General features: G+C 40.3%; 1 protein-coding gene across 2 annotated transcripts in view; it reads left to right on the top strand.

Moving 5' to 3' along the window:
- Positions 1-17720, top strand: part of CFAP47 (cilia and flagella associated protein 47) — a 295430-nt gene that overhangs the window by 80749 nt on the left and 196961 nt on the right. For both annotated transcript variants that reach the window (XM_071750490.1, XM_071750482.1), the window contains exons 34-35: positions 7213-7310; positions 7615-7731. In XM_071750490.1, coding sequence (XP_071606591.1) covers positions 7213-7310; positions 7615-7731 — 215 coding nt within the window. The remainder of the gene's footprint in view (positions 1-7212; positions 7311-7614; positions 7732-17720) is intronic.

Here is a 17720-nt window from a genome sequence, read left to right as displayed (position 1 = left end):
GTAATTAAAAAAAAATGGTAGTAATGTGGTGTGTGGTGGAAGAGCTGTTCTACGTTTTGGGGAGAGATAAACAGTGTTCTACTAGAAAGAAGAATATGCTTTTGGCTTGCCAACTGCTTCCTACTGCTGTGAGTTTTTTTGTGGGACTGACACGTTCATGTATCTATTTGAAATAAGACTGGATTGTTTTTTCTAAGGTTTCTAAAGGGGTGCCAAAATACTGTAAAAATTCTCTTTGTTAACAGTGGGATGTGTTAGCTATTTCAAAACAATGAAATCTTTGACTTCATAACCATTGGGAACATGGTGTCATCAGACAGTGCTGGGAAATTTGATCCAAATAGTTATTTTTTATAAAATGTTTTTTTGAGTAAAACCACTACTATCTATCTTCAAAGAAATACTTCTTCACACACACACACACACACACACACACACACACGCACACACACACTGTAGATATTTCTCTTTAAATTGTTTTTCTTAAAACGTATTTTCTTCTGCAATTGATGAGGGAGAAAATATGTTAAGGGAGGCATAAAGATTGACTTCCAAACACTGGAGGAACTGGAATAGAAGTTGATTATTAATGGGAAGTAGATTGTACATTGCTGGTGTTTTGCAGCACAAAGTAGGTGTAAACCAGTTTTACACTGGTTGTGAAACCAGTGTAGGTGTAAAACCAGTGAGAAAAAGCATAGACAGTTTAATAAAAGTAAAACTTGAAAAGTCTTTAGTTTTCGTTCTAAAATGTGGTGCACAGTGGATCTTCTTTTCTAGTAATTTTATACCTATTTGAAACTTATTGTTCTCCTTCAGTTATTCCCTTTCCCTCCTCTTAACAAAACAATTCCATTCTTTCAGTCTCTCTGGGTACTCAGGCTGTTTGTTCTCTGCTAAACTCCATTAGCTCATCTATGTCTGTCCTGAAGTTCTGTTCCAGTTACTGCATTTAATACCGGTTGAAACTTTATTAGAAGTGAATAGAAGTGAAAGGATCAGTCTGCCTGCCTAAGATATGAGTCTTCCACTTATGCATCCTGGCAAGGGATGCTTTTTCTGCACCAATATGAGATTTTGCTGTTATCTTTTCTGCAAAAGTTATTTCTATCCGATTTTCCATCTAGTACTTGTGTAATGAATTATTATCAATTAAGTGTTGTACACTGTATGCATCATTATTGGATTTCATCCCATTTGTTTCAGATCATTACTCCATTTGTTCAAGACCTTATGGTTGTTCCCTCACAATTACTTGAAACCCATTCTTCTTCCTAGAGTCCATACTTTATCATGCTTGATATTATCTCCTGATTGGACTAAGATTATTTTATGATGTTTTCCAAGTTGAAAATGAAAATATTCAATAGTATAGAGCCTAAGACTTTGTAGTTTGATTTGTGGGCAGCTCATAGATATGCTTACTGCTTTTGAGTATTTTTGTGCAACCCCAAGCAGTACCTTTTCTCTTGACTTTCCTTTTTCTCACTGACAATAAAAATGTCTAATATTTCTCCTTGTCCAGAGTATCTTCCACCTCTCCAAGTAATAGATAATATTGGAGGTAGAGGAACTTATGGTGATTGTTGCTTGATATCCTGCCAATAAATAGCTTGGTTGTAATTTTCATGTAAAATTGTTATAGACATTTCCTTAATTATATCAATTTGGAAAATAGTTTTCCTATCCTGCAAAAAATCTTGAGGCTTCATATATAATCATACAAGTGTAAAAACATCTGATTTTGCTTTAGAGAAAGCAAAGGAACATTATGACAAAAAAACCACGGTGGAGTCTTGTGTACTATTGATTCATCAGGGGAAGACCAAATTCAACCCAGAGAGTGACAGTAAAGATAATTTGCTCTTTTCTTTCTCTTTTTGGGAGAAGAGAGGGAAAACATCTAAATCTGAAAACATTCCCATATAAATTTTGTTTTTTATGAATTTAATTATGTTAGTCCTTCTTGATAGTTTTCTTTTACGAGGTATTTTCTCCTGTTGTCATGGGTTAGAGTGAGTAAATGACAGCCTGTGATGGATCAGGATACTGGGGTTTACTGAAGAACCAGCAAGGTCAGAATTCTTATTCTATTTGATAATTTGACACATTCAGTTTCTCCACATAGTGCTGTGTTCACAAGGTCTCAGATTCCCTCCCTGGGAGGAAGGTTTCTGCTGGTCTAAGAAGATCAAGCAGAAGTCCCATCAGTCCGTGCTGTGCCTCTGCTCATAGTTGCCAGTCTCAGGTGTCACTTTTCAAAGTGCCTGAGCATCCTCTGGCATTTGTCTCTAAGCTTCTTTTTGGCCTCTTCTTTCCATTAATACAAGTTTCCAGTTTTCCAAATCTGAATAGTCTGTGTGCAGCAGCACAAGTAGTGATCAGCCTAATTGGTGCTTCTGTCTCACTCCTCTTCATTACTGGGAGAATTCAGAACATCCCACTTTAGTCCAGCTCTCATCAACATCTGCGACAAGACCTGTCATGCAACTAGAAAGTAGGAGGAATCACTCCCAGAAATACAGTTTGGACAATTTTGTCTCCCCTGTCCCTACCCAGTCACATAGAGTTACCTGCTACCTGTTAGTATTCATTATTTTAAGCTATTTCTTGCCTATAACACCCACCAGTCAGGTTTTCATCATGACATTAGCTGAGAATCTTTATCTTAAAGGTGCATTATTATTTTATTTTATTTTTGCAAGAACTACCAAAGTAAATGAACTTGAGTACATTTATATGCTTAAAGGAAAGTGAGGCATCCAGAGTAATAATTCCACTTTCCATTGTTTATTTCTCCTAAAGTGTAGTAATTGTATTTAAAAACTTAATCATTGTAGAGTGTTTAGCTGGCAGATTTTCTGCTAGATTTGATGTAATTAGGAAGAATACATTATGTTTTCTGACTAATTTATTTGCAAGCATTTGAGTTAAGTAGGTTGATTGATAATATAAGGATTAACTGGAAAACAGCAGAAGTACTTAGAAAAGTATTTAATAATTCAAAATGGGAAAACACTCCATGGGTTTTTCCTTCATGCTCTGATTTACACGGCCTGTAAAGCTATAGTTCAGTAAATGCTTTTAAACAATAATGTTATCATGTTGTTTTTCCACTGGTGTGAACATTTGTGTGCCTGTGTGGTAAGATGACTTGGTGTGATCCAGATTAAAAAATAAAGAAGTGTTTTGCCCTTTCTTTTTATATCATTTTTGTTCCTGCACCCACTTTACTGCCACCCAGAGAATTCTGCCAGCATGAAAAAAGTGAGTAGTGGAGACAGAAGAAATCACTTGGGTGCTAGGGGTGACTGGTATTGCTTAAGTGGACTCAAGTTATATTCCCCCAGAAGCCTAGAGGTAGCTAATGGTGCACTTCAAGTGAAATTTAAAGTTAAGATATAATAAACAATAACCTTTAGTTTTTGAACATGTGTTTTAATGAGTTTTTGTAACCAGGCTGCACACATCAATCCAGATGAGTAACCTGAACACCAGCTGCATGTTGAACCTCATTTAAAATGTAAGCATGTGTAGTTTATCTTAAAAAGCAAAAATAAAAATATGGAAATGGTGATTTATTAGAAATATTAGTATTGTGTGCTGAGAGTAAGTCTATGTTCTACTACTAAAAAGCAAAAGACAGAAAGATTACTGAATCCCAGCTATGATGAATAGTATGATGGATTTATATTAGAAAGACAAACTTTTAAGGAAAAATGTATTCTGCTGTTTTAAAAGTAATTATTACTGCAGTGACTACATGAAATATTTTCAAATTAACTACAAGCAGTTTTCCAAGGAGCTGGGAAGAAATTAATGTCTCCTATAGACTTTTACATAACAGGGGGGTGAATATAGTTAAAATTATTACTGTCCCAATTTACATGGTAAAGCCCATATATACTGTGTCTAGTTCCTGTCACAGGTAAAAAGGAAATGCTATATATCCACTGAAACTTCATCTTCCCTTGACATCCAGAATTATCAAAGACCCCTAGGTTTTGAGTTTTCTGCTTTAAAAATCTCTTTTCATTTAAACAGTAGGAAAAAACCATAATTCTGGCACCATGAAATGATTATTTAAAAATTTATGTATGTATTATAAATTAATGCTTTAATTTTGATTTGATATCTCACAGAAAAGGAATTTTTCACTCCTCTGTTAAATTAAAAAAAAAATTTAAACTGATCATACATTTTATTAATATTTAAAAGAACAAGTAAATTGATTTATTTTAAATTTTGATCATGTTAATGAGACAGGAACAATAATAAAAAAAAATTATTGTAATAACCTCTTTTCACCTAGAGCAGCAGCTCTAATAACTGACAGGGGTACGTTATGAGTTCCGAGTGTCTTTCTTGGTGGGATCAAAATGAACTAACATCCCCTGGTGCAAAATCTCTGTACATTAAAATTTTATTTCTGGATATTCATGAACAATCTTTGGAAATTCTGTAAGAATTTCAGCTTTCTAGGACACAGAAGTCCACAGTTTAATAAAATTCTATATTTTGTTAGATAGCTTATTTTATGTGAGGAAGTACTTAAAAAAATCTTTCCTGGAATTAGGGGTTTTTTTTTTTGAGATTATGACTTGATATATTTACTGTGTATTAATTTCGGATTCCATCTGAACAAACTTCCGATATAGTCATTTACCCCATTTTTATTTTATTTCTTCTTTTTGTTCCTCAGTAGCTTATCTCTAAATTTAGTCTGAATCATAATGTTTACAAAACTGTAGAGCATTTTTATAAGCTTACAACTAACCAGTTTGGTGTCAATAAGGAGTTCTGTAACCAGTTTTGTATCTGTAACTGATATTAGCTACTTATTTGCATATTTGGTTTAACTTCACTTCTTGGAGGACCAGCTGAAGTTCCTTGGGCTGATAAATGATGATCTGACATCCATCAACAGCTTCTCTAGCTACTTTTTTTCCTGCCACTAATTGTAATTTTTCAGCTGTACTTTGTTGGCTAAGGCAACTCTGGAGGTATAAACTCAAGTAAATTAAGTATGAATAAAAGAAAACAATTTTGAAGTTTCATAGTGTTTTAAACACTGTGTAGAGTGATTACCACTCTGTTTCAGTTTAAGATCAGGAATTTTTATCCAGTTTGAAAGATTTTTACATTTGTGGCCTGGTTTTTGGACAATAGCTTGTTTGGTTAAATCAGTCTGTTTGATGTTTGAAGGTACTTTGAAGTGAATAGGTTTACCTTAAAGTTGTTAATTTTCAATATACACCAATCTACTTGCTTTCTTGGTCAGTATGGTCTTGATAGTGGTTGTTCATAACAGAAATAAGAGACCCAAAAATACTGCCTCAGGTTTAAAATCCTTTGTAGATAGAAGTGTATCAGTTAAAAACCTGATGGAAGTGTTACTTCTATAGCACAGTGAAATTTAATTTGTGAGAGCACAGTCCTCCTGGTCTCAGCATTCCTGACCACTAAGTGAGACTGTTGTTTTCCATATGGATAGAGAATCTGTGCTCTTCTTTTTCTTAAACTTTCCTTTGGTTTATAGTGCTCTTTCTGTAAAGGTAGAGACCTTTAAAACATATAGGATTTGTGCCCCTGCTTTCATGTCTTTGGTCTTGTAGAAGGAAGCTCTTAATGACAGACTTGAAAGAAAGGTCTGAAATGTGTAACCTTGGTGGGCATTTTATTCTTCTTTTCTTTTAAATTATTTCTATGTCAAGTGCTGTTGTCTCCAGGGTCATCTTTTGCTAATGAAGCAAACATCTGAACATCATTATATTACTATAACAACAGTTCAGTGTTTCAATTTTTTTCTTATCTTTTAGTCATAGCATTTTTGAAATAAAAACCCCCAATATTATAACATTGAGATTTTTATGTGTTTGTAAAATGTAGGAGATTTTTAATCATCTCAAATTCCGTATTATATCAATGTGGGTTTTTTTCAACCCAGGAAGCTTCAAACTTGGTAAACAATAGACTTTGCTTGCATAATGAATTAAATGCTATATAATCTGGCATATATGAGAAAGTGTGATCCCAGTTTATCTGAAAACCTTGCCAGTAGCTGAAGAGCAAAGTGATCTCTAAACTGGAGACCTTGGACCTTAGACTGTAAGGGAAACAAAACAAAACAAAAATACCCAAAGGACAACAAGTACCTATTAAGCAATATGTGGTTTTTTGCTAGAGAAGGTGGAAGAAACTGCAGATAACAGAAGACATGACTCAGTACTTGAATATTTGTGACCAGATTGCTCTCCTTTAAAAAGTATCAGTTTCAATCCGTTCATGCTTCACAGAACACATCTTATCTGGAGAGCAAAGAACCAATAATTATATATAGACAGTGATTTAAATAATTTAATTATTAGTTTGCCAGTAACCTTTTCTTAGAGAATATCTCAAGTTGAGAGTTCTCAAGTGACTGTATTCTTCCACAGCTTACTATAATGTTAAGACCAAAAGTCTGTTGTTTAAATACTGTGTTAAATATTTAAGATATTAAATTCTTCAGATAAGAAATATTAATAAAAGAAATATGTTTACTTTATTAATCATAAGTTTTATTTTAAATAAAGACATTAGAAATGTAAAAAAAAATCTAACCTCGTGAGGCATAGGTTTTTACAACCCAATTGTAATAGTAGTGATGCATGCTGAAGTAAATGAGCTATGAGCTTTCAATTATATTACATTTGGGTGAAATAATTTAACATGAACTTAAAGAAAATCAATAATCTTTTCCATCTCATGTGCTTAAGTATTGCAACTTTAAAAAATTCATGCCTATTTTTGTGAGTTTCAGTAGCTGTATGAATGTAATGCCTATAAAAATAAAACCAATTTGCATGTTCAGGTTCCTAAATTTTACAGGTAGCTGTGAGGTTAAATTTAACTTACCTGCTTTCCCTTCCATTGTCATGAATACTCCTACATGCTGTATCAGAGTGTATGAGTGATAGTTACAATATTATATGTGAGATTATTTTTTTTATTATATTATTATGTTTTATTATATATTATGTTTTATTATATGAGATTATATGTGAGATTATGTGTTTTTAGCAAGAGAATTATGTCTGAGAAAGCCTGCATGTAACAGAAGTTTCCCTTTTCTGTTCTCTCAGTCATTTCAGATAGTCATCATATGTCTACAGAATAAAATTAAGCATCTGAAGGGAGAAGAGTCTAATTCTTCCTCTTTTTTTAAATTAGGTGAAGTACCACCAATGAGGTGGATAGTAAATTTTGACCAAGATCTTCTAGATGGTCTGGTACTGGCAGCACAGCTGGCAGCTTATTGTCCACATTTGGTAAGGACTTTTCTCAATAGTCTGAAAGTTTTTTACAGTTTATTATTATAACTGGGTTTGTTAAGGCATTATTGTCTTTTGGAACTGTTGACTGATATGGATTTTGAAAAGAAAAAAAAAAACCTCCAACATTTACGAAGTCCAGAATGATTATTTCAGTATTATTTTTCCTTTTCTTTGGGTATATGTGTAATAGGTAATTTTATTTCAAAATTTAGATCTTCTAGGCTGTTGAAAGAGTGAAAATACATAGTAGTTTCTCTTAATGGAATACCAAGAGGTTTTTTTCTCTTGTCTTTCCTAGATTGCTACTCACTTTGTAAGGATGTATACTAATCCAAGAACTCCTGCACAGCTTCTGCACAACTGTTTGATACTTGTGAATGCCATGCGTGCTGTCAGTCTGGCTATAGACATAAAGGTAAATGGTTTTATGCTAGCAGTACTTTTATGGTTTTTTGTTTTTTGTTTTTTTTTTGTTTGTTTTTGGTTTTTTTTTACTTTATGACACTAATATTGCACACCAAATTAAGGTGAGATTTTGGTTAAGCACGTTCATTTTATGATATGTTACTGTGCGACTGAAATCAATATACTGCTTCATACACACACATTTAGTTACAAATAATTTCCATAATTCCTTGCTTTGTACAATTGTATATAAGCAACTATCTGAAGATAACAGCATTAATTCAGTTCAGATTACAGCATTGTAAATGAATACGTGACTGGAGTTTTTTATTAACACCCTAAGGCAATTTAGAAAGAAACATATTCAAGAACATCATCCACTTAAACATAAATAGGAGTGGTAAAAAATTATATGAATGTCTGGTGACACTTAGGTGCATCTGTCTAATGATAAAGGCCCATGAGTGCTCTGTCCCAGGTTTGGTGCACACAGAAGTCTGAAGGTTTGGACTACTCAGGGAGCAAAGGAAAAAAAGAAAATAAGAGAGTATCAAGTATTTTAAATAGGTAATAGATCAGTAAGTAACATGTGCAACCAACACATACAAAATAAGAAGATGAGTCCCTGTGAGCGTGTGGCCTTGTAATGCACTCTTGCCATTGCATGTGATAAGCTTTGTACTGAATTTACAGGGTCTCAGACCTGGGGTTTGACAAACATTTGCTCCCTGAGTTTAGCAAAAATAAATTTGTTTAAAGAGTTATTTTTCTCTTAAGAATTTGCAGAGTGGTGCAGCTTCCATCTTGAGCAAAGTGAATGTGAGGGTCTGTGATGGGCTGGGGTGGGTATAGAGTGTGTCAGGATAGCTAGAAGACCAGAAGAGGATGTAGTAGAATAGACATTGTGTTTGTTAATGTATGAGGAAACTTCACAAAGTAATTCATAGTACTAGGAATCAGAGGTAGAGATATGCTGCTAATAATGTGATATGAAAGGAAGCTCAGTGGGACCTTTCTTTTTTTCTTTTCCATTTGATTACATTGTGATTACAGGCAAAAATTCACCCTACTATTTCTACCTTTATCAGCCACTGTCTTGCTCCTACATCCTGATACAGATATGCTGTTACAAATGGCTTTGATAATACAGGCTACACCAATAAAACCTACTGCTTCATATGCTTGTGATTGATAGGAACTGTGAAAAGATAATCTAGGTATAAACCTTAAAATGAAGGCATATTTTGCTTCAGTTTTTAATAAGAAAAACAGCACATGATGGCAGAAACACATTAAAAGGGACGCAGAACTCCAGGACATTCTCCTCAATGCACTTAGTGTGTTTTAATACTAAAATGTCTATAATAAAACAATATTATTAGTTCCATGTATTTTTGAGATACCGATGTTTTTATAGATGCAAAAGTCCTATATGTGAAGTTTAAACTTCACATATCAGGAGTTTAAACAAACCTGTATGATCAGTCAATACCAGAAAAAAGAACAGATCTTGGATCTTCAAGTTCATATTAGGTCTGGAATAGATAGCATTTTTAATAACTTTAAAATCTGTAATAATAGATTGTGTAATAATAAAGAACTGTGGAATACTTCAACTGCAAATTTAAATGTTACCTCATTTACCACATTCAGTGCTTTTAAATCTTATTAAGGATTAAGATACAGTCACAAAATGGAGTACTTTGGACAAGAAGTTACTTGTTTCAGCTTTCTGGTCATGACTAACAAACAGTTCAGCCCTGGAGTGTTAGTGATGTCTTTCTAAGTATATTTATTTGTGCTTTATATTTTTAAGCTGTGAAATTCTTTGGTTTGAAGTAGTACTTTTCTACAGTATTCTGGAAAAACACTTGAGAGTTGTAAAGGATTGAATCTCCCTAAGCATTTTTACAAAAGTGAATGCAATAACTATTTACTTTAATCTGTAAGCCTGATAAATCAGAGCACTAGATAAAAAACACTGGGCTGGAATTAAGCTTTACTGCTAATTTTGTGCAAAAGCATTTGATACTGTCCCACTCATCATTGTCTCTAAAATAGACAGACATGGGTAGGACAAGTGGACAACTCAGTAGATGACAAATTGGATGATTGCACTGAAAAACATGTGCTCAGTGACTCAATGTCCAAGTGGAGACCAGTGATGAGTAGTGTCTCTCAGGAGTCCATACTGGAACTGGTGTTTAATCACATCTTCATCAGGGGCGTGGGCAACGGGAATGAGTCCACCCTCAGCAGGTTTGTGGATGACACCAAGCTGAGTGGTGTGGTTGATCTTCTAGGGAGAAGGGAGGCCACCCTGAGGGGCCTTGAGAGGCTAGAGAGGTGGGCCTCTGAGAACCTCATGAAGTTCAACAAGGCAAATTGTAAGGCCCTGCATCTGGGTGGAGGCCATCTCAGACATTGACACAGGCTGGATAATGAGTGGTTTGAGAGCAGTCCCAAGGAGAAGGGCTTGGGTCTATCTGTGGATGAAAAACTGAATATGAGCCAGCAATGTGGACTCACAGTCCAGAAAACCGATTGATTGCCTCTTGGGCTGCATCACAGGAAATGTGTCCAGCAGGTCTTGTGAGACTCTATCTGGAGTGCTCTGTTCAGGTCTGGGGTCCCCAGCATAAGAAAGATGGGGACCTGCACAGGCAGGTTCAGAAGAAGGACACAAAGAAGATCAGGGAAACAGAACAACTCCTCTGTGAGAAGAGGCTGAGGGAGCTGGAGTTGTTCAGCCTGGAGAAAAGGTCTCCAGGGATTGAAATGGGGAAGATTTAGCTCAGATGCTAAGCTCAGATACTAAGAAAAAAATGAATTTCTGTAAGGATGGTGGGACACTGGAACTCATGGCCCAGAGAAGCTGTTGATGTCCCCTCCCTGGAAGTGTTCAAGGCCAGTTTGGATGGGGCTTTGAGCAACCCAGTCTAGTGGGAGGCATGGAATGACAAGTGAACAATCTTTAAGGTCCTTTCCAATCCCAGACATCCTGTGATTCTACTATCATTCACTGGGATGGTGAGATCTATGGAAACATATGCAATTGCAATAGGTAAGTTACCTGCTCAAGCATATCTGGTTTTAAATGTATCTAGTTTAGTACCTTGGGCAGCCCATGAAAATGTGGAAATGAAATAAAACAAAACCTTATCTTTCAGAATAAGTGGTATGTTTTATTCCTGTTGGAGCAACAGAAATACCTCAACCACTTCCCTGGGCAGCCCATTTCAATGCTTGATAACACTTGTGGTGAAGAAATTTCTCCTAATATCCAATGTAATCTTCCCCTGGCACAGCATGTGTCTATTTCGTCTTGTCCCATTGCTTGCTACTGGGAGAAGAGACCAACTACATACCCATACCCTCACTACAACCTCCTTGCAAGGTCTCCCCTCAGCCTCCTGTTTTCTGGACTAAACAAGCCCAGTTTCCACAGCCAGTCTTTGTAACACTTGTGCTCCAGACCCTTCAGGAGCTTTGTTGCTCTTCTCCAAACATATAAAAATACAGACTTCTAAGCTTTATTTGGACATGATGACTATTTTCTCTTTTTTTGCACACTTGCTGACTCTTCCTTTCTCACATTGGCTGCCAGCTTATTGAAACCTTGGCTGCTGCACTTGTATAAGTAAAGCCTTTATAAATTTAGAAAACTCCTTTTATTCACCAACAAAATTCCTTCCTGTATGTTTTCCCGTTAAGGTTAATATTTAAGTCTTACATATCTGAAAATAGATAATGAAGATTAAATGTATGTCTCTGTGTTTATGCAATTTACTATAATATTTTTATTTGTGTTTGTTTAATACTTATGCCATAATTTTCAGTAGTAATTTGCCATTGTTTGTATAATTTGGTTACCTAGGTAACATCTTATGGCTGTTGATCCCAAGTCTTTTATATTTTTCCATTATTTGTGTCCTTCTAGAATCTGTTCTTTGGCATAGGATATCTATTTTCGTCAATGCTTTGTAAGCTTTGTAGTGGAGAAAGCCTTCTGCTGTTCACTAGTTTTCTTTTTTACATTATTTAACCAGTAATACAGGTTCAGAGAAAGGGAGATTGTTACTGCTACGAGATGTGGTTCAGCAATCTTCCTAATATCTTTCAGTAAAGTTTTTTTCTCTTATTTTCTGTCTCTCAGAACCTTGGCTTGTAGTTAACTGTGATTATTTTGAATTTAAAACACCCTGATATGTTTTTTCTTTCCCTTTTCCAACTACATAGATTAATATTTGCTTATAATATATTCTGTTATAAGCCTCAGTCCACTACACTGCTCATCAAACAGAATTGGAAGCATTCTCTAAATATCTTGGAATGACTATGAGGAAATTAATGCCATTTAATTTTTGTGCTAGGTCATAACCCTGTTTTCATAAAATCAAGAGGCATTGTTTGTAAGTAGTTACAAATGATTATTTTTTAGCAGTAGTGAAAGCAATACTGAGGACCAGACTTTTGTAATATGCATGTGATTGAAAATGTGGAGAGTTGGTTGCAGAAGTAAAGGCACAGAGGTGGTGGCATTGTAACAACTAAATAACTCGGGTTTTATGATAGAACCTGTCAACTACCTCTTGAATTTCTTGTCCAGTTCTGGTACAGTGTTGCAGGAGAAGAACTTCGAAGTGATGGTAAGCTCAGAGTGAGGACAGGCTCGGTAGAGGACTGGCCAGCAACCAGCACGGCTGCGAACCTGCTTCAGAGTGAGCCCCTTGCCAGTCTCAAGCCCCACCTTTTATTGGCCCTTGAGCATGCGCACTTGGGCCAGCCCTAACTGGGCACAGGTGGAGCTGAGCACCGGCTGAGCTCATTACTCGGCAGGTCCTGCCACCTGCTGCCTACATTTCCCCCCCCCCCCATTTTTTTTTTTTTTTTTTTTTTTTTTTTTTTTATTATTTATTAAAAATATATAATTTAGTACAGATTCTATAAATTCTATAGTACAAATTCTATATGGTCTTTTAGTTTGTTTTTTTTTTTTTTTTTTTTTTTTTTTTTTTGGTTTTTGTGGATTTTGTCTTTTTTTTTTTTTTTTCTTTCTCTTTTTTTTTTTTTTTTTTTTTTTTTAATGGGGGGGGAAAGATGATACGCGAAGATCTTAGTCGCGTGGCGCCTCGTTGTTCGGGGCTGGTAGTGCTGGTCTGGCTAGGACAGGGCGAGTCCATTTGCTGGGCACCCAGAGAGGTCCAGAGTCCGTGGAGACACAGCTGTACCCTCTTCCGGTGAACAGCAGCGGCCTTGGCCCCATCCATTGTCCTGTCGTCGGATCTTTGTAGTGAATTTGAATTTCAGGCATGCGGATGACTTTGTGCGACGAGTAGTGTAGTAAGACGGGTGGCTCCTGGGAGTCGCGGCTTAGGCTCAAGAAGTTTAATGTAAAGAGAGCCTTACTAAGCCGCATTTGCGGATCCATCAGTCTGCTGTCCTTTTGTTTTTGGAGATATGTCTTCAGGGTGCGATTAGCTCTTTCTACTATCGCCTGCCCTGTAGACGAGTGGGGGATCCCTGTAATATGTTTTACTCCCCAAGTAGCGAAGAACTGTTTAACTTTTTCGCCTGTATAGGCAGGCGCGTTGTCTGTCTTCACTACTTGGGGGATCCCCATGACAGCGAAGCAGTTAGTGAGGTGACGGATCACGTGTAAAGCCTTTTCCCCCGTCTGAGCTGTCGCCCAAAGCATGCCTGAAAAGGTGTCTATCGTTACATGTACGTACTTTTGACGTCCAAAGTCCGGAATGTGTGTGACATCCATCTGCCAAATTTCGCCTGCTTGAAGCCCGCGTGGGTTCACGCCCATTCCCAGAGTAGGGCCAAATTGGGCGCACTGGGGGCAGGCTTTGATGATGCCTTTTGCCTCCTCCCAAGTGATGGAAAAGGTGCGCTTTAAGGCCCTTGCACTCTGGTGGAATAGGGAATGGCTATTTTGGGCTTTGGCGAATTCGGTCACTGGATTCTGTAATCCTAGGCTGACCAGGGAGTCAGCTCTGGCATTCCCTTCCCCCAAGCCTAGTGCCGTCTTATGGCTACGGATATGTAATATGCAGCATGGCTGCGTTCGAATTTTCAGCGCACGCTGCAATGATAGAAAAAGTTCCAGTAGCCTCTTGTTCTGCACTGGCTTGATTAGGGCATCCTCGATTCGGTTTGCCACTCCGACTGCGTATTGCGAGTCGGAGACAATGTTAATGGGGACGCGTTGCCATTTCGTCAAGGCCCATATGATGGCGAGCAGTTCCAGGGTCTGAAGATTGTCCTCAGTGGTACCTGGGATTAGATGCTGTCTCCATTGGCCTTGGTCCTGCCAGACGCAGGCGGCCATACGAGACTTCTTTCCAGCATCAGTAAATACTGTTATTCCAGGTACTGGGCGCTCTGAGACAATTGGTCGCTCGATCCACTGGAACTGGCTGATGGCTTGGAGCCGCCTGTGCTTTGGGCCCTCATGACGTACGTCGCCGGGATATCCGAGTAGGGCGAGTTGTATTGGTTCGGAGTGTTGCAATATCCAATCGAAATCGGTTGTTCTGATCGGGATGTTGATCCACTCCGGCTCTCGGCCGTCTACCTCTAGGCAACGTTGGCGTCCCTTCCGAATGAGGAGTGCTAGGATCTCTGTTTTCTGCCATATGGCTTTCTGGGCCGTATGGGGTGGGAACAGCCATTCTAGGATTGATACAGAATCTGATGTTGTAGAGTCTTGGTTATATACTTTGTTGTGTCTTTGTCCCTCCGTGAGGTCTTGTATGAGTAGCGCGAATGGGAATGAAGGGTGATTACATATCCACACTCCAATGGGGTGGGCGGCGTCTCGCCGATCCGCAAAGCCGGTTGTCAACTTGTGGACAATTTGTTTGAGAGCTCTTGAATGCTCCTCTGTCCAGTCCACAGGCGCCCCTGGTTGGGTACCCCGTAGCAAGGACAAAAAGGGATGAATGTCCTCATTGGTGAGGCCTATAATGGGTCTTACCCATTGGAGTTCACCCACGAGTTTTTGGGCGTCATTCAGAGTTTTAACTGAATGGGTTACCTCCAATTTCTGTGGTCTCACCATACTGCTAGTCACTTTCCATCCAAGGTAGCTCCAGGGTGACTTTGTTTGGATTTTTTCCGGAGCCACGGTTAGTCCTTTGGCCTTGAGCTGATCGGTCAAGACCTGGCTGATGTCTTCGGGGAACGGGGCTTGTTGACAGAATAAGATGTCGTCCATATAGTGATATATTATTGTGTCCGGCATTGCTTTTCTGATCGGGGTAAGCGCCCATGCCACATACGATTGGCATATTGTTGGGGAATTTTTCATTCCCTGAGGAAGCACTACCCATTCGTATCGCTTCGCTGGTTCACTTTTGTTGATTGATGGGATCGTGAACGCGAAGCGATCGGTGTCCTCACGATTTAGAGGGATCGTAAAGAAACAGTCCTTTAGGTCAATGACCAGGAGGTGCCAGTCTCTGGGTAACATAGTTAGTAGAGGCAGCCCAGGTTGGAGGGCGCCCATTGGCCACATCTGATCATTTATCTTCCTGAGGTCCTGTATGAGACGCCATTTGCCCGATTTTTTGGGAACCACAAAGATGGGTGTGTTCCATGGGCTCGTGGACGGCTGGATATGTCCGGCGTCTAGTTGTTCTTTTATTAGTCGATTCATGATGTTCAGCCGCTCTTTGGAGAGGGGCCACTGCTCCACCCAGACAGGGGTGTTTGTTTTCCAACGGAGTCTGGGTGTTGGCGGCATATCTGCAGTGGCCCTTAGCGAAAATCCTTTCGGGTTTGGGTGGGCTCTGGGATGGATAGGGTGGCCCCTATCTGGCTCATCACATCCCGACCCACCAACCCTCCGAGCTGGCCGGGCAAGGGTAACACATATGGTCTTACAGTTACCACTTGCCCTTCTGGGAATTTAATTCGGACAGGTTGGTGCGCTTGCAGGGGGGTGGAGCCGCCTCCTATCCCCTGAACGGCGCTAGAAGCTGCGGTGAGCTTCCATTTTTGAGGCCAGGCGTTTTTGTTGATAATTGTTACGTCGGCTCCGGTGTCCATCATTACGGGGAGGGTTTTTGCCTCTTTGCCGGTAGCCAGTTGTATGTTTATAATTGGCCGTGTTTTCATCTGCTGCACCAGGGTTACCAAAGTGCTTCCAGATGAACCAAAAGCCCGGTCACCTCGCGCCGTTTGGACGTTCTTTCCTAGGTCCATTTTCGGGAGCAGGACCAGTTGTGCTAATCGGGTTCCTGCTTTGATTACCATGGGGGGGTTTAGCGTGAAGCACATTACCATTATTTCCCCTGTGTAATCAGCGTCGATGACCCCTGGGAGCACAATCAGTCCTGCTAAACCTGTCGAGGAACGTCCCATAAGAAGCGCACCAACCTTGCTGTTTTCGTGAATTATAGGTCCATATATCCGCGTCGGTATCTTGTAGACTGCCGAGGTCGATAACGTGATATCTATTGCAGCTGGTAGATCGAAGCCGAGGCTTCCTCGGGTTGCTGGGGCAGGGAGCTGGCAGATAGCGCCGGCCCGGCCATTTGTGTCCCTGCGCGGGGGCCCCTCGCGCTGTTCCTGCCGTTTTTTTGGAACCAGCAGGCCGCGTCATTGTGGGATGCCGACTGGCAGCGGTTACACCAGACGATGGCAGAGCAGTTTCGTCGGTTATGTCCTTGTGCATGGCATCGTGGACAGACCGAGCTGGAAAGGCGTTGACCGTTCGCGTGATTGCGCTGAGGTCGGCGATTACGTCTTCCATTGTTGGACAGTTTCTGGGCTACCGCCGCAAGGAGCTGATGGGTAGGTTCCAGCGCAGCTGCGAAGGCGTCAGCCATCCCTCGATGTTGCTGGTGTTGGGACGCTCTGGCGGCGACATCCAGCATGTCAGATACCGACGCTGTTCTTGGCAGTGTCGAGAGTAACGCTTTTAGTTTGGGATTCGCGTTCTCGAACGCCAATAATTTGAACATGGATTCGCGTTGATCGTTGGTCAAGTCTGACTGAGCCGTGACTGATCGCCACAGCCGGTCAATGAAGTTCTGGAAGGGTTCATTCGGCCCTTGCTTCACGTTAGTGAACGATGGTCCGGGGTGCGGTTCTGGAACTGCATAAAGTGCCTGGCGTGCCAGGCTTGCCGCGGCATGGTGAAGCTCACGCGGATATTGTAGCTGCACGCTGACTTCTGCAAAGCGTCCAGAGCCAGTTAGCATTTCTGCTGTGATACCCGCCAGCGGATCTCCGGGTGCCCTAGCGCGGTTTACTTCCGCCGCAGCGAGGCGTTCCCACTCTCTTAGCCAGATGAACTGCTGGGAGGGGGTTAATAGGTATCTGGCTAGGCTGCGGCAGTCGTAAGGGCTGTTTGTGTCGGAGGTAAACAGCCAATCTAGGACAGCCCGGCCGCCCTCCGATCTTAACCCCTGCTCTTTGATGACCTTCCGTGCCTGCTGCAAGGTCTTCCACGAGTGCTGCTCAAAGATTGGTTGGTTATTCATGTCCTGCAGCACCGGGCACGCGACAGGGGTGGGATCCCATTCGCCTTCCAAGATGGCATCTCGGATGATACCGGACCATCGCCCTGGGCGACCGGTAGTAGCTCCCTGGGCGTTTTGCAGTCGCCGCAGCGGGGTCGGGGCATCATCCTCGTCATCCGTCAGGGTAGGTGGGTCCCTGTATCGCTGAAAAGCTGGGTTTTTGGCCTTTCGTGGGGCTGGGGGCGGCGCCGGGGATGTCTCTCTGTGGCAGCTCGATGTGCTGCACGCCGCGGTCTCTGCCTCGCTATTTTTTGGTGTCTCATCCGGGCCGAGATCTGCCAGCAATTCGGCTACGCTTTTGTGGGGCTTCCCTGTCATGCCCTTTATGGCAGGCATGCCATTGTCCAACCCCAGCCCCAGACACACGTGTTTTGTTGCGCCTTCCTCGGCGGGTGGTGCCGAGGGAGTCACGGCGGGTACATTTTTGGGCGCTAATTCCTCAAGCGGTGGCGCCGAGGGGATC

The sequence above is a fragment of the Heliangelus exortis genome, chromosome 1 (assembly GCF_036169615.1).
Source record: "Heliangelus exortis chromosome 1, bHelExo1.hap1, whole genome shotgun sequence".
Lineage (NCBI taxonomy): Eukaryota > Metazoa > Chordata > Aves > Apodiformes > Trochilidae > Heliangelus > Heliangelus exortis.
Note: the sequence above shows the minus strand (reverse complement) of the source record. Positions and strands in the feature narration are given on the sequence as shown.